The sequence below is a fragment of the Mesocricetus auratus genome, unplaced genomic scaffold (genome assembly GCF_017639785.1).
Source record: "Mesocricetus auratus isolate SY011 unplaced genomic scaffold, BCM_Maur_2.0 Super-Scaffold_100010, whole genome shotgun sequence".
In the NCBI taxonomy this organism is placed as follows: domain Eukaryota; kingdom Metazoa; phylum Chordata; class Mammalia; order Rodentia; family Cricetidae; genus Mesocricetus; species Mesocricetus auratus.
This window is the reverse complement of record NW_024429194.1, coordinates 86,870,157-86,892,457: the sequence shown is the minus strand read 5'-3', so window position 1 is coordinate 86,892,457 and position 22,301 is coordinate 86,870,157. Positions and strand designations below refer to the sequence as shown.

General features: G+C 50.3%; 1 protein-coding gene across 2 annotated transcripts; it reads right to left on the bottom strand.

Annotated features, from left to right (window-relative positions):
- Positions 1-607: 607 nt before the first annotated feature.
- Positions 608-12,881, bottom strand: Txn2 (thioredoxin 2). 2 transcript variants are annotated; one of them, XM_021225353.2, is made up of 5 exons: positions 12,763-12,881; positions 11,472-11,734; positions 9,203-9,326; positions 1,276-1,396; positions 608-797 (listed from the first exon to the last, which is right to left on the bottom strand). In XM_021225353.2, the coding sequence occupies exons 2-4, from the start codon at positions 11,732-11,734 to the stop codon at positions 1,283-1,285; spliced, it is 501 nt and encodes a 166-aa protein (XP_021081012.1). In that variant the 5' UTR covers positions 12,763-12,881; the 3' UTR covers positions 608-797; positions 1,276-1,282. The 2 variants fall into 2 exon arrangements, with proteins under 2 accessions (XP_021081012.1, XP_005067005.1); XM_005066948.4 differs by having other exon boundaries at positions 12,627-12,840.
- Positions 12,882-22,301: the final 9,420 nt, after the last annotated feature.

Genomic DNA, 22,301 nt, shown 5'->3' with positions numbered 1-22,301 from the left:
CAGAGAGCAGACATCAGCTCAGAGGCTTTAGGCTGGGTTTTCTTGGTTGGGCAGCCTGGCACTCTTCACAGCCAAGGGAGCTGGAGAGGGAACAGGATGGGTGGAGGGTCCGGTCCCAAGGACCAGAACTTCCTGTGGGCATACATGGAAGAAGTGCCACCCAGCCAGGGGTCAGAAGCCAGTCTAGGAAGAAGGTCCCAGAAGGGCTGAGGGGGCCCATGGCAAGAGTCCAGGTCTTTACTTTTTTGTTTTTCAAGACAAGGTTTCTCTGTGTAGTTCTGGCTGTCCTGGAACTCACTATGTAGACCAGGATGGCCTTGAACTTACAGAGATCCACTGTCTCTACCTTTCAAGTGCTGGGATTAAAGGTGTGTACCACCACCACCACCACCACCACATGGCTCAGAATCCAGGTTTCTGAGACAACCACTTTTGGTACAACCCCCAGCCTGCATTCCTTGAGCCCACATCTGCATTTGGGAAACAGCACAATGGACAGGAACAGAAGTCACATGAGGGGTGGACAGTCTAAGAGGACTCGGGGACAGCAGTGGCCCAGGAACACCCATTCACCCCGAGTGCTCGGTGTCCATACAACAGAGGATGGTGGCAGTGCAAACCTGGTTTTATTGGTCTGACTCATTCACAGCTCCTCCTCCTGCTCAGGGAACCAGAACCAAGGCCCAGATAACCCAGGGAGGGGACACGGGAGACAATGGACAGCTGTCGGGCATAGGGTGGGCTCTGTTCTTCATAGCAAGAGGTAGAAGGGTCACATAAAGTTCTTTATTATAGACCTACAAAAAATGAAAGAAGTATATATTACTCTCGCTTGTCCAGCCTCTGGTTCCCTTTTCTTTTCAAACAGGGGCAGGAGAAGTGCCAGAGGCAGGAGGATGGGGCTGGTGGTTCCGATCAGAGGACCATGTGGATGAGGACTGAGCCTGCAGTCAGGCTACAGGCTAGCCCAGACTCTTCCAGCGTCTAGGGGAACAGTGAGAGGCCCAGAAGGAGCAGACAGTAGGTGCACAGGAAGCCCCCGCACCATGCGCAGCACTGTTTCTCTGCAGGCCACCCTGGCTGAGGGCTGACTCTGAAACATCAGTGGCTTCTAGGTTTGGAGGTCTGCTGCCAAAGGCCAGCTTTTGCCAAAGGCTGGACCCACAGGGACAAAACAGAGGGGCAGGGCAGGAAGGATAATAGCTCAGGGCTAGGAGATCTACTGGGCTCCTCCCCAAACAGGCTCCAGCAAGCAAGGGCAGCCAGGACTCTTTCCTGCTTGTCAGCCAATCAGCTTCTTCAGGAAGGCTTCCAGCTGGTCCTCATCCTTGATGCCCACAAACTTGTCCACCACGTCCCCATTCTTGATGGCCAGCACTGTAGGCACAGCCGACACCTGGACAAGGGAACCACAGACCAAATCACTTGGAGGTAAATGTGTCTCATGCACTTTTCTCAAGGCCAAAGTCACAGGTTGTGCCAAGGAGATGGGGTCCTCACTGGGTGCAGGGCCTGGAGGCACACCCACTGGAACTTGTTCCACTGCAAGCTCCCAGCACAACCCTCCTCCCTGAACCACATGACTGACTCACTGGCCCAGCGGTTTGGCTGGAATGATGACATGAAAATAACTGGTGTGAGCTGTACGCCGGGCTGCTTTCTGAGCTCTATACACTGGGCACCGCACGGTTTGCCTCCAGTGTTTGGGACAGGCATCAGACTCCCATTGTGGTGGTCAGGGAAGCAAGCTCCAGGCCTGGCTGTCCCAACCTCACTCCTATCCCTGGTGACCCCTTTATTACTCAAGCCTCAGCTTTCATCAGCAAGTGGAGACACTAAGAGTCCTTTCAGTGGGCTATAGGGATGCCAAGGGCCACACTCAATGATTCGGCACAGTGGGTGTGGTGAAGCTTGACCTCGTGAGGACCCTTTGGTGGGCTACAGCTAACTGTATCAGACCAGAAATTCACACACAGCCTCTTCCTGCACATCGTGGAAGGGAGACAGCCATATGTGGTCCCGGGCTCATTAAGGCTGGCAAAGGGACATTCCCCATCCACGAGGCACCACTTCCACAGCTCTGGGGACCATGATTACATGAAGCATAGACGAGGCTGGAGTGCCTGGCATGGTGTGATGCCCAATGCTTGGTATTTGCTGCCATTTGAGAACCTATATAAACAAATTAAGGTAAACCAGGCTTAATTTACATATAAGTTAACTACAAAGGAACAAGAGCAATGGACAGACCCACTGGTCTTCCTTCCCACAGCCGGAGGGCCGGGGGTTGGGGGGTGGGGTGGGGGTGGGGGTGAGCCATCTCAGAGGCCAGACTGAGACAATGTCCAAGTGGGAAAAAGAGATGCGAGGGCTCTATCATACAGTCTTTACTTGTTATGTGACAGGCCCCGCAGCCATTCCTAAAGCACAGCATGGAGGACACAGTTCCTACTTTTTTAAGTATCTCTGGACCCTCTTGTGCTTGTCAGACTCTGGTCTGGGTGGTGGTATCAACAGCCTAAAAGCAGGCTCCCAGTGTCTCCAGGAAAAGACAGGGACCAGCAAAACAGAATCTAGAAGCACCACTGGGTGTGTTCCTGCACCATCTAGTGGTTGATGAGTGAACTGCAGCACGCTAAGGCTGGCTATGCTCAACCACTAACTTGGCTGAAACATTCCACTGGTGGACAGTCTGTTCCTTTAAAATAAATATTCTATTTTTAAGATGTGGTCTAGGGTTGAGGGTGTGGCTCAGTGGTAGAGTACTTGCCTAGCAGGCATGAGACCTAGGTTCCATCCCAGCACCAAAAAATAAATCAACCAGCTTCCCTTCGTCCTGGTGCACTTGGCAGGCCTCTTCGCTCCCTCATGGAGACAGCTCAGAGTGGATGGAGTTTCCCTCCTGGGAGGTTCTGCTGTGTGTGCAAGCCTCTGTGCATGCTGGGACACACAAAGATCAGGCTGGTATCCATGACAATTGAGGTCTAGTCACTCCTTGTCAAGGGCTTCCTCAAAGTCTGAACAACACATATATCAACAGGCATGCACACAGCTACAGGCTCCCAGAACTCCGTTTCTAGTGGGGTATCTGGGTTATGACAGGAGGCCAAAGTCTGCTCCTTAACCAGGACGCTTGGTGTTTGGAACATGTCCATTACAGCTAATGCTCAGGTGCTTGTGTGTGGTCTCAGGAAGGTAATGGGGGCTGGATGGTGGCAGCACATGCCTCAGGAGGCAGAGGCAGGCGGATCTGTGTGAGTTCGGGGCCAGCCTGGTCTACAGAGAGAGTTCCAGGACAGCCAGGGCTGTTACAAAGAGAAACCATGTCTAAAACAAACAAACAAACAAACAAACAAACACAACCCAAAAACACCAACCCCTCACCCCAACCACTGCAAAAAGAAAGATGATGGGAACACAAGCCACCTTGGCTCCCCCCAGTGTTGACAGGACAACAGGAATCAGGTTAGGGGAGGACATGCGCAGACATGCTGCCCATCCTGCTCCAAGAAGCTGCCTGGGGAGTGAGTGTGAATGCTCTCCCCACCAACCTGAAGCATCCCTTGTCACACCCTAGCAACACGGCCAAGAAACCACTAAAGGCAGGACAGACACCACAGGAAGCTGGTGACCTCTGTGGCCAACTGAAGAACTCACAGTGGGTGGATGGTGTTTTCAGATGTCAGGGAAGGCCACTGACTACTGTCCCTAGGTTGCTGTCACTGAGCGACATCCTAACCCTCCTACGCTGCCATTTTAGAGATGAGAAGACTGGCTTTCAAAGCACCTATTCCAAGAGGACTCAAAGTCAGGCAGGGATTCAAAACAAGAAACAAAGTCTGTCTGGCTTTGCTTCTGCTGGAGAGAGAAGGATCAGAGCCAGGGAGAATACAGACCCCAGCAGGGTAAAGGCCATCAGAGAAGCATTCAAAGACTTCATGCTTTAAATGAGAAATGACAAATGTCTTGTAAAAGGGCTCAGCTATTACAGTTACTAGAAAAACCATCATTTAACAAACAAAACAGAGTTGGAAGGATGGCTTAGTGGGTAAAGGCACTTGCCACCAATCTTAATGACTCCAGTTCAATCCATGGCACTCGCATGACAGGAGAAATGACTCCTGCATGTTATCCTAAAAATGTGCAGATATGGGGCTGGGGAGACGGCTATGATGCCATGTAAATATGAAGACCAGGGTTTGGATGCCCAACATCCATGGGGTATGGTGACTACCTAAACTCCCAGTGCTCCTGAGGCAGAAAATCCTGCCACAAGACAGTTAGCTGAACTAGCTGATCAGTGAGCTCTGTGCTCAACTGAGAGACCTGCCTCAATGAATCAATGGAAGACTCCCAACAGCAACTTTAAGCCTGTACGGGCACCCAACAAACACACACTTGTGTGCACACACAACCACTAAGGGTGATGACATTAAGTCCTTCCTGGAACTCTGGGTCACAATCTTCTTCAGGAAGAAACCTAGTGTTTTTGGTGTGTGCTCTAGGTACCCATTTTACCACTGAGCTATACCCTCACCCCAGAGTCTGTGCTGAGAATTCCATAAATGCCCGGGGTAACTCAGCTTCAGAAGGCAGAGACAGGTGATCCCTACAGCAACGTGGCCAGCAAGCTCTAGGTTTGGGACCTTGCTTCAATGGATGGGTAGAAGACCGATAAAGATGACTCCCAACATCTACCACGGGCCCCACATGGATGCACAGGCATGTGCACACAGACCCCACACACAAGCAAGACCATGCATTACACACGTATGAAAAAAATGGAAAGAAAAAAAGAATACTCCAGGAGGACCAGTGGGGTTGCTTGTTGGGTAAAGGCACCTTCTATGAAGACTGACAACCCGAGTTCAATCACTGAAACCCACATAATAGAACCAATTTCTACAAGTTGTTCTCTGACTCCACACGTGTCATGGCATGTGGACCCATGTACACACATATAGTGATGATAAAAACCAAAACAACCAGCCGGACGTTGGGCGTTGGTGGCGCACGCCTTTAATCCCAGCACTCGGGAGGCAGAGGCAGGCGGATCTCTGTGAGTTGGAGGCCAACCTGGTCTACAGGGCGAGTTCCAGGACAGCCTCCAAAACAATACAGAGAAACCCTATCTCGAAAAACCAAAACCAAACAAACAAACAAAAAAACAACCACCCAGTTCATATTCAAGTTTGAGAGCCCTTATTTCCAAACAGAGCAACTAGAAATGATTAAAATACCATAAATTTTAAACCAGTTAATGTGCTTGCTTAGCACGCAGAAAGCCTCAGGCTCCATCCCAATTTAAGCTGGGAGTGGTGGCACATGCCTCTAATCTCAGTACTGAGTAAGTGGAGGCAGAAAGATAAGGAGTTCAAGGCATCTCTGCTATGTATTGAGATTGGGACCAGTCTGGAACACGACCCCCACTGTCTTAAAAAATTAAATAAAAAGCTTTACACAAGTTACTCAAGCAGTGACAGCGGCTATGTCAGGGTCACACCCTCAACTGTAAGGCAGAAAGAGAAGCCTTGGGGGACAGCAGATGTCCCATTCCTTCTCAATTGCCCCTTGCCCCCAGGAACTAGCACGGGCTCAATGGTCAGGAGATGGGCATGTGAAAGCCTTGCACCCCTTAAGCCGAGACCATACAGAATATGAGTGGGGGTTGTCAGTGACACCCCAAAAACATCAAGGACTCCCCCATTCAGGTCCAGTGGAAGTCAGGAGTGGCTACGGAAGAGGCACGAGAGAGTCAAGACAGCTCGAGGACTTATAGGCCGCTGCCTGGATGCCTTTCTCTGTAACCATGGTGCTGTGTGGACGGTGGGAAGGGGGAGGACAAGAGTCCCAGAGGACCCCCTCACCTTCCTGCCTCACCACAGGCTGGCTGTCCATACCCACGCCATCCCATTCGCTGGTGGAAGCGGGCTTTGCATCTTACTAGTTTCCAGGCCGTAGCAAATGGATAGTTTGCAGCTCTCTGTCAAAGACATGATGCTGAGGCTGACATGGTAGCATCTGGGTCTCAGGAGGCAGTCTGGAGGTCTCAGCTGACCCTTGCCCTGTGTGGCTCCAGGCCTGAGTTCCTACTAGAAGGCCACACATTATTCACATTTGAACCTGTTGAGGCCCCGGGGTATGCAGTGAGTAAGCCAGGGAAAAGTCAGGGTGTGGGGGAGTGTCTCAAAGGTTGAAGGCCCCCTCTGACCCGGCAATTGGTGGGAGGGCTCAAAAAACAGCAACTCCCTCTACCCATGCCATTGAGCAACCTGGTTTATGAAGTCTCAAGGATGCCTTGCATCAGCAACAGTCATCACTGGCCCTGCCTTCCCACAGCGTTTCCTCTCCTTTGACCCAGGCAGTTTGACTTCGTTTGACTGACCACCCTGCTTTCCGTCCAGTTCAAAGATGGGTGGCAACTCTCACACTGCCCACCCCTCTGTTTCCTGCCATGGGCTCTAGTCAGAGGATGGGTAACTGTACTTCAGCTGGTCTGGGGGAGGTAGGCATGGTTAACTGAGTCTAGATGTCTGAACTCTGAGAAAGAAGCCCCCTCCCTTCCTCCAGCCTCTTGCATCCAGAGGGAGGGAAAGGTTTACCCTGGTCTTGGGGTTTCAAGAACTCCAAAGATGTGGATTTTCATAAGAATGTTTTTGGAGTCGAGGTCTTGTTATCTATCCTAGGCTGCCCCAACACTTGGCTGGCTTCCGGGCATGGGCCACCATGCCTGGCTTGCACAAATCCTTCTGAGTTTTAAATATCAACACCTGGTTTCCCCTTTCTTAAATCACTCTGACAGCCAGACCAAACATGCCTGTGAACCAGGGCTGGCCTCTAGGTAGCCAGGTGTGACCCTGGCTCTGTGACAGTGTCACTGTCAGCATGGCTTCCCAGGGATGCCCTGCTCCAGCCTGGTCTGCTTTCCCAGCCACGGGCCCTCCCAATCCTTGCTGTTCCTTTCACCCAGCCACCCAGGGCCTCTCTCCTTCCTTCAAGGCCCACAGGATGCCCCACATCCCTGGACAGGGTCTGCAGCCAGCCCAGGGCTCTTTCCTGAGACAGGCACACTTGTTTTACTATTCCTTTCAGGCTCCGCTCCCATGTCACCTCCTCAGAAAAGACAGTCCGACAGATGTGATGACACACACCCAGAAACACTGACTTGGAAGCTGGCAGAGGATCAGAAATGCAAGGTCATTCTTACGTGGTGACACCAAGGCCAACTTGAGCTTCGGAAGACTCTCCCTCAAAAGGCCAGAACAGGGAACAAAAGCAAGAGGAAGACAAAAGTAGTGCCCAGTCCCCGCCATTTCCTTCCTTCTGCAGAACCCACAAGTGTTTGGAGATTTACACAGATGTCATGCGCTGGGTGTCCCCAAGCTGAAACTCTTCAAAAGCCAAAGTGTTTACCCGTGACCGCCACGGCCTCTGTACTGGGAGCCTATATCTGAAAGAAAACAGCAAGTGGACCACGGCCCTTGGGTCAAACTCCGCTTGCTTGCTGTCCATGTCTGTAAACAGAGCCTCCAGACCATGCCACAGCCTTTAGTTTGTCCTGTGTGGCTGCGGACTTAAGAGACAGCTGAGCTGCTGCAGACTCTGCTCTGCAAACCCTCATGCGCTTACCACCCGCTCCCTCGAAGATTCCACTTTTTAATTTTTTTATTCTTTTGGCTTTTTGAGACAGGGTTTCTCTGTATTGTTTTGGAGGCTGTCCTGGAACTCACTCTCGTAGACCAGGCTGGCCTCCAACTCACAGAGATCTGCCTGTCTCTGCCCTAAGTTCTTTTTTCTTTCTTTCTTTCTTTCTTTCTTTCTTTCTTTCTTTCTTTCTTTCTTTCTTTCTTTCTTTCTTTTTTTGGTTTTTCGAGGCAGGTTTTCTCTGTGGTTTTGGAAGCTGTCCTGGAACTCCCTCTGTAGACCAGGCTGGCCTTGAACTCACAGAGATCCACCTGCCTCTGCCTCCCGAGTGCTGGGATTAAAGGCGTGCGCCACCAACGCCCAGCTCCAAGTTCTTTTTTCAAAGAAGATGTATTTTGCTGGTTGGTGGCGCACACCTTCAATCTCAGCACCTGAGAGGCAGAGGCAGACAGATCTCCAAGTTTGAGGTTAGCCTGGTCTACAGAGTAAGTTCCAGGACAGCCAAGGCTACACAGAGAAACCCTATCTTGGAAAACAAACAAACAAACAAACAACCCCCAAAACCAAAACTCAGTATTCTATTTACTTTTTTTTTTTAAATGGGTACGGGAATTTTGTCATCAAGGGCCAGAAGAGGATGTTTGATCCTCTGGGACTGGAGTTACAGATATTTGTGAACTGCTAGGTGGGTGCTGGGAATTGAACCCAGGTCCTCTAGAAGAGTCAGTGCTCTTAACTGATGAGCCCTCTCTGCAGCACCAAGGTCAGTGTTGTCTGCCACAGCCAGCACCTGGCACCTGGCTTGTGTTGGGGCTGAATACCCACACAGGCCAATCCCGTCCTGTCTTTTGTTGCTTTGTACTGAGGCTAAGGCTCACTCTGTCCCCAGGCTGGCCTGGAACTCGTGGCACTCTTCCTGCTTCTGTCTCTGGGTTGCAGGGGTGAGCTCCTACTTGCGGCTCCTTCAGGTCTCTGTGCTCACTGTTCTCAGCTCTTCCCTTCCCTCTGTGTATGCTCTGCTTCAGGTCAGAGGCTCTGGAATGCAAAGCCTTCCCTGTCCTGGCCACTTCCTCCCAAAACAACCCGCAGTGCCTCTCCTCACACAACTTTTCATTTCAGCTTGCTATGAGCATCTCGTCATGTGTTTTCCAACAGACCAAGAAACATTTGGGGACAAGGATGTCCCCTTACCGGTGCCAGAATCACCTAAGCCTTCCATGTCTGCCAGGGTTCATAGGCAACAGCTGGCTGAATGTGAGGCAGGTAGCCGGACAAGATGGTACAGTTCTATAATTTCAGTACCTGAATGTCAGAATCAGGAGTTTCAGGAGTTCGAGCACAGTTCAGGCTATATGAAACCCTATCTCATAAAACCAACAACAGAGAATGACCTAGTGTTTTGGGCCAGGTAACCCATTTCCGAAGGGTGTCAGGGGGTCAGTGCAGCCATGTATGCGAAGCCTGAGACCCCGCCTCCTAAGAGCGCTAGAAGAATACCAGACACGTCACTTACTGGCTATTGGGTTATCACCACCTTGGCTTCCCTGCCAAAACATACCTCGTACTCTATGGCAAGGTCCGTGTTGTCGTCAATGTCCACCTTGGCCATTACCACCTTTCCATGTTGCTTGGCCACCATCTTCTCTAACCGCGGTCCTAGGATCTTACAGGGGCCACACCACCTCAGAAGGTGAGAAGGGACACAGTCAGTCCTGAGCGTGCTCGCTGCTCCACCTGTCTCCCCAGAGCCACCCTGAAGCCCACACGGACTCTGACGGTAGAGCTGAAGGGAGCGAAACCTGGGAGATATGTGAAGGCCAGCCTTCTCAGGCATATGCAGAACCTTCAGAGAAGGCATCCCCCAAAGAAACCACAGCCTGTGGAGTTCCTGCAGAAGACATGAGGGTGGCAAGCACAGCCTAGCACAGAGGGTGGGGTGGGGTGGGCGGTGCAGCCCATGGACTAGGGAGAGAGAGGGCTCTCTGGGCATGCCTGTAGGGGATGTATAACCTTGAAACACGCTGCGGTGGGAAGACACACCAGGCGAGGGTGGGTGGTACCACTCTCTGAGCTCGGATTCTGAACTATAGAAAAAGGAGAAGGAGAATGCAAGATGGCCCAGTGGCTGAGGCCGCTTGCTGCTGGGCCTGGGCAGCAACCCAGTTTGTCTTAGGAGCCTACGTGGTAGTAAAAAGTCAGCCCCAGAAGGCTGTCCTCTGATCTCCGCTGGTACACCACGGCTTGAGCTTGCAAGTATGCACACATATAATACTCAAATGTTACACAGGGGAGGGCTAGGGAGCTGAGCATGAATATGCATCCTCCCGTTTCTTCATTAAGGGCACGGCAGGCCCCAAGCCCTTGCCGCTGGGACTCCTCTGCCACGACAGACTGCATTTGGAGCTGTGAGCCGAACCTTTTCTCCCTTAAGTTTCTTTTGTTACGGTATTTTATCATAGCAACAAAAGGAGAAAATATAAATTTGAGACTAGCCTGGATTATATAGTGAAGCCTGGTAGAACACGGTTGGGCCAGCATCACCTCAAGGTTGTTAAATCATAAACAAAATATCACTACACTGAATCATGCAATCAACTACCTTGTAGGCCATAAAAGGGTTAGCTCACTGACCATTCCTTTCAAAAACCCTCCACCATAGCACGGGGCAGAGTAATTGCCTCCTACAGATCCCTGGCTGTCAACTTCTGTTTTATCCTTTTCTTAGACAGGGTTTCTCTGTTTAACAGCTCTGGCTATCCTGGAACTCACTTTGTAGACCAGGCTGGGCTCAAACTCACAGAGATCCGCCTGCTTCTGCCTCCCGAGTGCTGGGATCACAGGGGTGCACCCCCACTGCCCGGTTTCTGTTTTATCTTCTTCTATGAGCCAGCACATGCCAGTCATGTCTTATATGGAGGAGGTGGAGGCAGGAGAGGCTCAAGTCTGACCTGGGCTACACAGTGAGACCTGTCTCAACTCATCGTCCTTACCCAAAAACTTCCATTCAGAAATTTCAATCAATGAATAAACCTAAATACCTAAAAAGCCAGCCTACAAGGCCTTATCTTAGATGACAAGGATACCCACTGGCCGTTCCAAGATAACTTGGTGAGTCAGAGATAGGATCAGAAAGGAAACAAGGAGCCTGTGAGATGTGTCTAGAAAACCTCCAGATGGTAATTGAATGCACTATTTTCTACCAGGATGCTTTGTTCTATGGGGTCTGTTGGCTGTTTGGCTGAACCAGGTCTAAAAGTCTGGAAATGAAAACCAGGCTAAGATGCAGGTGTTTATACATCTCCGAAATCTCCGAAATACATTCCTACGGCACTGAGAGGACACACCTCCTGCCCACCTCATACACACTCGGACACCACTATGGTGGCACGGGTAATGTTTTGCCCAGCCCTTCCCGGTTTTGCTGCTTCACACTGGAGAAGACTTTTCAGGCATCGAGATACAAGACAGAGGCACAACGCAGTGCTCATCCTGGTCTGTCAGTCTGTCTTCTACCACATAGCACGCTGCTTGAGGGAAGGCACTGGGTCTCAAGTCTTCATAACACATTTATGAATGAGAAGCACTGGCCGGGCGTTGGTGGCATATTCCTTTAATCCCAGCACTCGGGAGGCAGAGGCAGGCGGATCTCTGTGAGTTCGAGACCAGCCTGGTCTACACAGTGAGTTCCAGGACAGCCTTCAAAACAATACAGAGAAACCTTGTCTCGAGAAACCAGAAAAAAGAATGAGAAGCACTGGACACGGCTGTGAGCAACAGTGGACACTGACGGGCGATGTAAGAACCCCCCCCCTGCCCCCAGTACTCACTGTGCGTGAAAATCCACAACAACTGGTGTCTCACTGTTGACAACCCTGTCTTGAAAGTCAGGCCCATCCTGGACATTAAAGGTTGTTGAGCAGAGTCGGCTGGTGCGTAACGTCCGGGCTGGGCTGGTTGCTCCTGTCAGACCACCAGGATTGCACTGTGGGGTCTGCAGGGTTCTAGAGGTGAGGGAAGCCCACCTACCCTGAGGGGGCGTCCTGGGGATGACTGAGGTCAGGAACCTCCTCAGGAGAAGCCGCTGAGCCATCTGTGAGGGAAAGAAGCAGGAAGAGCTGGGCTACACAACAGGAAGGCAACGCATCGGGAAAACAAAGTATTCCGAAGTACTGAGGTGTTGGGGACATGCAGACCTAGAAGCAGAATGCACGGAAATACTGTAATATATGAGTTTTTTGAGGGCCAGGACCTGTCACTGCTGCACTTGGGAGGCTGAGGCGGGAGGAGATAAATCAAGGTCAGTTTGGGCTATATAATAAAACCCTGTCTCTAGAACCTCCACACCACAACAACAATATATCTAGGGGTGAGTGAGGAATGAGAATCAAGGAACAGACATGTTAGAAAGACAGAAAACTGCCGGGCGTTGGTGGCGCACGCCTTTAATCCCAACACTCGGGAGGCAGAGGCAGGCGGATCTCTGTGAGTTCAAGGCCAGCCTGGTCTACGGAGTGAGTTCCAGAACAGCCTCCAAAACAATACAAAGAAATCCTGCCTCGAACCCCCCCCCAAAGAAAAGAAAGACAGAAAACTAGGTTGACAACCAAAAAAGAAATCAAGGCTTAGGTGGAATTATAAAAGGTTGATGGAAGGAGGAACAAAGCTCAACTGTGTTACATGACTTGTTCTCCCAGGTCAACTCTGAAGAAACTGTTTTAACACCGTCCACATTCAGGGCACCCGGGGCCTCCGGTAGGTTAAGTGACATGCCCAAAGTAGCCCAGTTTTAAAAGGACAGTTAACTGGAACCCAAGGCCATCTGTAAAATCTTTACTTTATCGATGACTCTTTTAAAATTTCCATGGGAAATTAAGGAGGGAAAAGGGAGCTGTCGAAAGATAAGCAAAGAAGAATCCCAACTACGGAAGGAGGAACTAAGACGCATAGGAACCAGACACGGGGTACCAAAGAGAAGGGGGAACCTGTGTACGGAGGAAAACGGAGAGACCGGGAGCACAGGGCGTGCGGCTGCCGAGACCAAGTCCTTCCTCTCGGGTCCTCCCGGCGCTTGTGGCCGGCGTGCACAGCAGCACCCAGCCCACCCCGCGGGACTCCTACCTCCCAGCAGCTCGAGCCTAGGGACGCACAGCCCAGTCGGCCTGCCCGTCAAGGGCACTCCTGTTGTCACTTCCTCAGGGGCGGGACTAGCGTCATTTCCGGGAAAGGCTACCCGGACGGCGTATCTTCGCAACTAGGGGGCGGCTCAGTATTTTCCACCAATGAGGATAACGAAAAAAAAGGTACGGGCGAGGGGGCGCGACCGGAAGGAATGGGATCCTGGAGGAGGGACCGGAAGAGGGGGGGACCATTGAGAACGAGGGAGGGCGGGGAGGAAGGAGTGGCTTTGGGACAAATCTCTGGGACGTTGAGCCCTCTTGGCACTGCCCGTCCCTGAATCTTGGTTCCGGAAAGGGTCGGCCTGTTGCGTTCTTATTAGTGTCGGGCAAGGACGCTCTGTTTCTCAGACATTTAGTGTTTATTTAAAGGGAGGTTTTCCCGGGCTGGGGTTGTGGCTCAGTTGGTCGAGCGCTTCCCTAGCACACACGAAGCCTGGGTTCGATTCTCAAAATCACGCCAACCGGGTGCGATGGCACACACGTGTTATTCCGGAACCCCGGAGGGCTCAGGACTTCAGAGTCATTCTTGACTCCATAGGGAATACTTGATACACACACATTTCTGCCTTGTCTGTCCAACGAAACTTCTGGTCAAGGGCAAGTCACGGTCCCTAAGGGCTGGTGGTGCTTCTAAACCCTCGAGTTTCTGTCTTTGGAAGCTTGCCTTTGAGATCCAAGGTGAGGTGCCATCTGTGGAGCTTGGGGCTTTCCTCCATCCCCACTGGCATGAGTAACTGAGGTCTAAGTTCTAGATATCCCCCCCCTTTTTTTTTTTTTTTTGGTTTTTACGAGACAGGGTTTCTCTGTATTGTTTTGGAGGCTATTGGTCCAGCCTGACCTCGAACTCACAGAGATCTGCCTGCCTCTACCTCCCGAGTGCTGGGATTAAAGGCGTGCGCCACCACCGCCCGGCTAAATTCTAGATATTCTAACTCGTATTCCAGCCCCTTACGGTTCCGGGAACACATTACTGCTCATACCCTCTTTCACACCTTCGCTCACTTTGCAGTTTTGACTTTGCAATTTTGTCGCTAGGTACTTTTTTAAAAAAATATTTTATGTATTTATTATGTATACAGCCTTCTGCCTGCGTGCCAGCAGAGGGCACCAGATCTCATTCAAGGTGGTTGTGAGCCACCATGTGGTTGCTGGGAATTGAATTTAGCACCTCTGGAAGAACGGGCAGTGCTCTTAACCGCTGAGCCATCTCTCAGTACTTACAGTGCCTGCCCATCATGTCTCCTCTGAATAGTTTTGCTTCCGTCTAGTGTTTGCCTTGTAACCTACATAACACATCACAGTGTCTACTCTACCCGGTCTATGCTTTCTCAGAGTGCTTGTGCAAATGGTGTCTGTCAAGCAGAAGCGGATAAATTGGCAGGACTCTATCTGCCACACCATGTCAACCCACTCTATCATTAGTTAGTGGTTTGCTGAGGTCTCTCTCTCTCTCTCTCTCTCTCTCTCTCTCTCTCTCTCTCTCTCTCTCTCTCTCTCTCTCTCTCTCTCTCTCTCTGGTTTTTCGAGACAGGGTTTCTCTGTGGCTTTGGAGGCTGTCCTGGAACTAGCTCTTGTAAACCAGGCTGGCCTTGAGCTCACAGAGATCCACCTGCCTCTGCCTCCCGAGTGCTGGGATTAAAGGTGTGTGCCACCAACGCCTGGCTGTTGAGGTGTCTCTTGTATTCTGCATCTGCAGTTGTTGCTGGAAGGCTTTTCCACTGGAGAAAAATACTACTAGGTACTAGGCTCTGCATTGTCTGCGGATGGCTTTTTCTGTCTCCTCCAGTGGGAGGAGGACCTCCTCTATGCAACTGTCAATCACCTTTCTCCAAGCTTTGTTTTGTTGTTTGTTCCCTTCTTTTCCTTCCCCTGTCCCCATCCCTGCTTCTTGCCTGCTCCCTCTTTTTTCTACCCCATTGTCTCTCCATCTCCCCTCCTTCCCTTACCCCTCTTTCTTTCTTAGAGTCTCATTTATCGTGGATTCGCTTTTATGCTGGGGGTTGAACCTCGCAAGCACTCCACCAACTGATCTGCACCCCCACCCCAGTGTCTATTTCCCACTTTACTGCCAATCCTGCAGAATGTGAGTGTGTGTGTGTGTGTGTGTGTGTGTGTGTGTGTGTGTGTGTGTAGGGTGAGATGTCTCTGCAAACACCATGGCCAACAGACCTACGATCTGTGTGAGGCAAGAAGGGAGCCCAGTTCAACATAACTCAGTAGCTAGTGTTGGTTCAAACTTGGAGAGTCTGACTTTATTTTAGGCTTGTTTAAGCACAATACAATTTGGAAAAAAGTTCCCTGGGACAGCGAACTCAGTCCCATGTGCACAATAGAGAATAAGACACGGGCACCTCAAAACTCTTTGTAAAAAAAGTACATGTGATATCTTCCATAAAAATGACTTCTTAGACTGACTGCATCTGACGCCTCCCAGGTCTGGGGAGGATCTGGTGTGGTGTCAGTCATACAGGTAGCACAGAGGTCACCAGGCTGTTAGCCACCTCCACTTCTCCTAGGTGGAAAACAGGTTATACTCTATCTCCCTTTGGAGAGACAACTCTGAGTTAACACTGCTGGTTTTCATGGTGTGGAAGATCTTCAGTACTCCTTACACTGCAGGGTCTGTCTCCATTACTTGCCTCAGGATCTGATATCATAGGAGGTGCCCAGTGACTTTAGGAGGCGCAGCAGCGACCCAAATTGAGTCTTTTAGCTTCAAATCCATTTTCCTCACCACATTCCATGACCACGCTGTACCCTTCAAAGCCACGGTCATGTTCTCATCCAGCTCATTTGGGCCACATCCTGTTATTATTTGTCCCCTGTACAATTGGCAGGTCCCAGTGCCACACAGGGGCTTTCCGCTACAATAGACTGAAGGAAACAAATCTACTTGCCCTAGCCAGCCACTGCCATGCCCACTGAAGGCAGGAGACGAGGTCAGGTAAGGGCAGAGTGGTCACTCTACCTTGTCTGGTCTGTTGTCTTAGCATCTGTCCTCATCTGGCATGACAACCTGTGGAGAAATGCCCGGACTCCCCCGTCCTCCGGGCTCCTGAGGTCAGCCTCCCTTGCTGCAGCTGTTGCTGATAATGCCAGGCACCAGCTGGCAGGGTGCTCTTGCCCCACCTACTTCCATATCTGCTTTTCTCAGGCTCCAGCACTTTCCCTTCCCCAGCCACCTACCCATCCTATTCAGCATTTTCACAGCAGTTTCTTGAGAGCCAGTTTCCTGGCCCGATCCGCATTCTGAATTCTAAAGCAGGTCCAGTTCTGGTTGTGTCTGTCTATCCTCTCACCTCACCTCTGTTGGCCCAGGCTTCTCATCTGAGAAATGAGAACAACATGCCTGCCTTAAAAAGAGGGGCTGTAAGCCAAGCAGTGGTAGCCCATGCCTTGGGAGGCAAAGGCAGGTGAGCCTTTGAGTTCAAGGCTAGCCTGGTCTACAGAGTGAGTTCCAGGACAGCCAGGGCTACACAGAGAAACCCTGTCTCACAAGGTCTGTGGGAAAGACATGGTATGGGAGCTGGCATGATGCCAGTTCCCTTTCCTCCAGCAGATAGGCAGCCCATGACACAGGCTAAGTCCAGCAGGTTGCCAACTGGCCCCTCAGGTGGTACCTGTGTCCTGGCTCTGTATACCTCTCAGTCAGATTCAGGGCACAAACTTGAAGCAGAGGGAAGGGAATCAGGACAGGAAGCCACAACTTTCTTTCTGATTATGAATTATGAGCATTATGAAATCAACATTGTGATCAGTTTAAAAATTGTTTGTTTTTTAGATTTGCTGTTTATATGTATGAGTGTCTTTAGCCTGCATGTATGTATATGGGTCACGTGCCTGCCTGGTGCCTGCCGAGGTCAGAAGAAAGTTTTGGCTCCCCTGGAACTGGTGTTACGTAGATTCTGGGAACAGAACCCAGGTCCTTTGCAAGAGCAACAAGTGCTCTTAACTGCTAAGCCATCTCCCAGTTCTCTGTGATCAGTTAAAAAAATGTCTCTGGCCGGGCGTTGGTGGCGCACGTCTTTAATCCCAGCACTCGGGAGGCAGAGGCAGGCGGATCTCTGTGAGTTCGAGGCCAGCCTGGTCTACAGAGCAAGTTCCAGGACAGCCTCCAAAGCCACAGAGAAACCCTGTCTTGAAAAAACCAAAAAAAAAATGTCTTTGATCCAAATACGAGAGTGGCTGAGGCTGGGGCATCTGTGGGTTCAAGGAAAGTCTGGTTTATATAGCGAGTTCAGTCAGGGCTACACAGTGAAACCCTCTCTAAAATAAAACAAACTAAGAAATACAGATGGGAATAGCGGCTTGGGATGTAGCTTGGTAGGCAGAGTGCCCGTCTAGCATGCACCAGACCCTGGGTTCCATGCCCAGAACTTCATCATGGTGGTGCGTGCCTGAAATCCCACCACTCAGGGGTGGACACAAGAGAATCTGAAACTCAAGAGCATTTTGGCTACATGTCAAATTCCTGGCCAACCTGGGCTACACGGGGAGACCTTATCTACTACAAAATAAAACAACAAACCAGGATGGAGTAGAAAATTTCAGAACATGCCAGGTGTTACCAGCAGTGCTTTGCACAATGTTTGTTACTGTGTGTGTACATTGCCGTGTGACCAAAAATAATCTTTCTCAGCGATAGTCTTGTCTACTTAGCTCCTGAATGCTGAGGTGACAGCCTGTAAGGCTTCTTTTACTGAGGCTCACAAATGTGCTAATATGCTGAAGCGTTACCACCTAAATGGCTAGCACTGTAGTCAGCCTCTTGCATGAAGCAGGAATGGTGAAGCCACAGCCTTCACCTTAGAGGAAGACACTGAGGCACGTGGGAATCAAGAGGCTTCTTGGGACACACAGAGAACAGGGGCGGCATCTTAATGGGACTATTCCACCCCCAGAAGAATCTGCCTTGGCTCTAGAGTGCTGCCTCCTCTCCCAGCCTCCAGAGAACTGCCAGCCAGCACAGGCCATCTGAGGCCAAGCCAGGGAAGATGCTTGTCAGCATGCCCTAAGTAAAGTTTTCACACGATGGCGCTGTGGTACTCATAATTTCCTCTCTGAGACGCTGGCCGTCCAGGGCACAGGCTCCCTAAATCCTGCAGGACCGGACTGCAGAGGACAGGGCTGCAGGACAGTCTCAGTTCAGTGATTGGGACACTGGAGATGTCAGAGTATGAAGGAGGCACCTCGAGAAAACGAAACACGCAAACAAAAGTATGGGGTGGCCAGGGGGTGCCCCTAGAGGACCTTTTTTTGTGTGTTTGTTTGCTTTGTTTTTTGAGACAGGGGTTTCACTGTATAGTTTTTGCTGACCTGGAACTCCCTATGTAGACAAGGCTGGTCTTGAACTCTTCTAGAGTGAAGGAGTCAAAGACGAGTGCCTTTCCTGGCCCGGTTCCCATCTTGTTGGTAATGTCTGATGTTTGTAGCTCCACTGCAGAATAATCTAAGTCAGTTTCGTGCCAGTTGCGACTCTCGTACTATGCATGACGGAAGCAGCCTGGGCGGCGGGCTAATTCCAGGTCTAGGCTGCTCGAGTGTTGCTGGGGTTAGAGCCGTGGCTGCAGGGATTCTGCAGGGTAAGGCAAACCTGCAGCTGCGAGGGGAAGAGGACTCGGACTCCTTCCTCTTTGCTCCTCCTCTCTGGCCCTTCAGCAGGAGGCTGTTGTGGGCAGAGGGCTGTGCTGGAGAGCAGGAGGCACCTCCACCAGAGCTCTGCTCTTCCTCTGCCTCAGGGAGCGACTCAAGCTGTCTCGGCCAGCCCCTCCGTAGCAATCAATGCTGCATCACAGCAAGGCTGGAGTTGCAGAGGAAAGAGCAGCAGTCTGCGGTCCTTAACTTAGGCTTCCTGCCCAGGCCCATTACCTGTCTTTTTGTTCTGTTTCGGACAGGGTTTTGCTACGAAGTCCTGGCCGACCTTAAGCCTGCAGCAATCCTTCTGTGTCTGTCCCCAAGTATGGAGACTGCAGATGTGTGCTGACACACCAGCCTAACTCATTTTATCTTAGAGGAAGTGAAGTGCTCTTGTTAGAAACTGGAGGCTGAGAGAGCCCGAGATGAAAAGTCAAGCCAGGTGGCAGAATTGGAACTCAAACTCGGATACCCCCAAAGGTTATGCCAACAGTTCTCTCTATGCATCTTTAAGTATCTAAAATGAGAGGTAACATGGCCAGAAGGGCATGCTGGTATACATTTGAACCCAAGCACTCAGGAGGCTGAGGCAGGAGGATTGAAGTAAGTAAAGACCAGCCTGTGGCACATAGCAAAACCCTGTTCAAAAAAGAGTTTGTTTGTTTGTTTGTTTTTCTCAGGGGCCCAGCTTCCTTTCTGCAGAGACGACTGGCACTCTGTTGAAAGGAACCGCTGGCTAACAAGGTCATTTGGCTTCTGTTTTGGAGTCTAAAGTTTGGTGCAGCAGTGTCCATCCCATTGTGAATAAGGCAGAGAACCTACCAAGAGTAAAAGGAGGCTTTTACATCTTTATTTCGGCATTAATTTTGAGGCAGAGTTTCATGGAGCCCAGGCTGGCTTCAGACAGGCTACACAGTGGAGGATGACTTTGAACTTCTGGTCCCGACAAGCCTGGCTTATGTGGGACGGGGATCTCCTATATGTCAGGCTGGCACTCTGACTAACTAAGCCACATCCTGAACCCTTATTTTTATCATTATTTTTTAAGTTTTAGAAATACTTTTCAAGAAGGATCTTGCTGTATAACCCAGGATGGCTTTGAACTTGTGATTTTTATGCTCATTCTCCCAGATGATGGGGATTACCGGGGGGGGGGGGGGGGGGGGAGGGAGGGAGAAAGAGAGAGAGAGGGAGAGGGAGAGGGAGAGGAAGGAGAAGGGAGATGGGGGAGATAGAGAGACTGAAATCTGGGTAGTATTTGGTACCTGCAGAGACTCTGTTCCATATGGTACCCACTGAACAGTGCTTCTCAACCTCCCTAATGCTGTGACCCTTTAATACAGTTCCTCATGCTGTGGTGACCCCCAGCCATAAAATTATTTTTCTTGCTATTTCCTGACTGTAATTTTGCTACTGTTATGAATTGTAATGTAAATATTTCTAGAGATAGAGGTTTTCCAAATGCTGCCCTAGTGATAGTCAAGTGAGCCAGAGCACTGTTTTCATGTGTCTCACAGGACTTCTGTGGCACTGGCTGGCAGCATGGCCAGGCACCTCACTCCTGTTCTTGTGGGCTTCTCTCTCCATGGGGCTTCCTCACAGGGTAGCTCTGGACGCCCAGATATTGGGAGCTGCCAGCCTCCTAAGGCTGTGCTGGGTTACTGGAATATTACTGTTTCTATCTCCTTTGGCCCACCACGATTCAACAGGTGGGCATGGACACACCCTCATGGTGGCCAGATTTTGCCCTATCTTTAATCTATGGTAGTGCCTTAGATCAAGGCTTCTGGGTACATCTCTCAACACACTTGTTTAAATTCCAGTGAAGCTGGTCGTAGGGATCTCTTCATGCATTTTGGTTGTCACTTTGTTTCAAAACCGCAAGACCAGATGATAATGCCACGTTCCAGACACACCGAGATATCCCACCATCATCTTTTCCTGCTTTTTTTTCTTTTTGCATCCAATTATTTCTTGATGATTTGAAACAACTTGAGAGACTAGGTTAGCGATGATAGCATCTCAGAGGGACATGAAGAAGCAGGTGACAAACTTTTGGAAGATTTTGCAATGGGGCTTCTGTGGAAGAGCCGGCAAAGCAGACTTCTTTATGCAGACCAGAGGAAGGAGCGAGACAGGGTTGCCTGTTGTTCCTTTCTTCTTTGCTGAGGTACATCTGTTGCGTGCTATTTTTTATTTCGGGTTGATGGACTGGTTGTGGGATGCACTTGGACTAGATACTCAGGCTGCAGCATCTCCTACTTGCCCATCAGCTTCGCTTTGAAGCAGATTTACATTCCGTCTGGGATGCCAGCTTGGATTAAATGCTTTTTTAAAGCCCACAGTCTGACAGAGATCTTTATCCAGTCAGCGTTTCCCCTGTATTTTAAAATAAGCATCTGCAGTGGAATGATGCCGTCGATGGCTTAGTTTTGAGAGCAAAGTCCAGTTTGGCTTGGTGACCGATGTTCTAATTGGCTGTGGAGCTGAGGTTACTGGAGACTGGAGTCTGCCAAGGGCTGGGGTCTACCATGCCTTGGTGGGGGAGGGGGCTCATTTGGCACCTGTGTGTAATTGCTGTCACCCAACTGTCCTTTCACCTTCTCCCAGCCTCACCATGGGAACCATATGTTTTTCTAGGTTTGGGAATTCTTTTTTTTTTTATGTGTTAAGTTTTATTGGGTGAAGGGAAGATAGTAAGGGAAGGGAAAGGGGAGGAAAGGAGGGAGGATAGGGAGGCAAAGACCTGTCTGCCTCTTCAGAGGAACAGTGAGAGAAAAAGAATGGGAGTAAGCAAGGCTTGCCTTTGGGTACTGCTTGCTATGTTCCCCAAGGAGTGGAGCCAAGGTGTTCCTGGATGCTTACAGCCTGAACAGACTATAATTGGATTGGTGACTATTCCAGTTGTTACAGAGAGCCTTCATCTAATGACTGATGGAGGCTGGTTCCGAGACCCATGGCTAAATATTGGGCGGAGCTCAGGGAGTCCTGCTGAGGAGAGGGAACAGGGATTGTGGGATAGGTTTGGGAATTCTTGAGCTAGCAAGAGGCTCTGTGGACAAAGGTGTCTGCTGCTAAGTTTGATGATCTGAGTTCAATATTCGGGACTTAGATCATAGGAGGGGAAACTGAGTCCCTCAAGTTATCCTGATCTCCACATGTCTGCTGTGGTGTGCATGCCTACACACACACACACACACACACACACACACACACACACACACACACACACTGAATGTAATGTGAAAAAAGAAATAAGCAAAACCCGTGGCAGTTGGTGAGAAAAGAACGCATTAATAAAAAATTAAATGAAAGGAAACAGACACCCATAAAAACAAAAGAAAAAAGAATTGTCACCCATTGTTCACTCGAAGGAAACCCACATGGAGGACTAGGTGGCCATGATAGTTAATCCTCATTGTCAAGTTAACTGTGGTTAGACTTATCATTGAAATGTAACTCGTCTGAACGAGTTTCAGAAAGGTTTAAGGAAGCAGGAAGACCAACCCAGAATGTGGGTAGCAGCATCCCATGAGCTGGGCTCCGAAACAGAATAAAAAGGAGGAAATGAGCCAAGAACCAGCATTTAGTTCTCTCTGACTCCTAACTAGGGAGGCAGTGCGGCCAGCAGCCCCACACTCCAGAGGCCACGCCCACTCCAGAGGCCAAGCTGTCTCCACCATGACTGACTGGACCCTCACACTGTGAGCCCAAACTAAACACCTCTGAGGCTAGAAAGATGGCAGTTAAGAGCACTGGCTGTGCTGGGCAGTGGTAGCACAAGCCTTTATTTAGTCCCAGCACTTGGGAGGAGGCAGAGGCAGGTGGATCTCTGTGGGTTTGAGG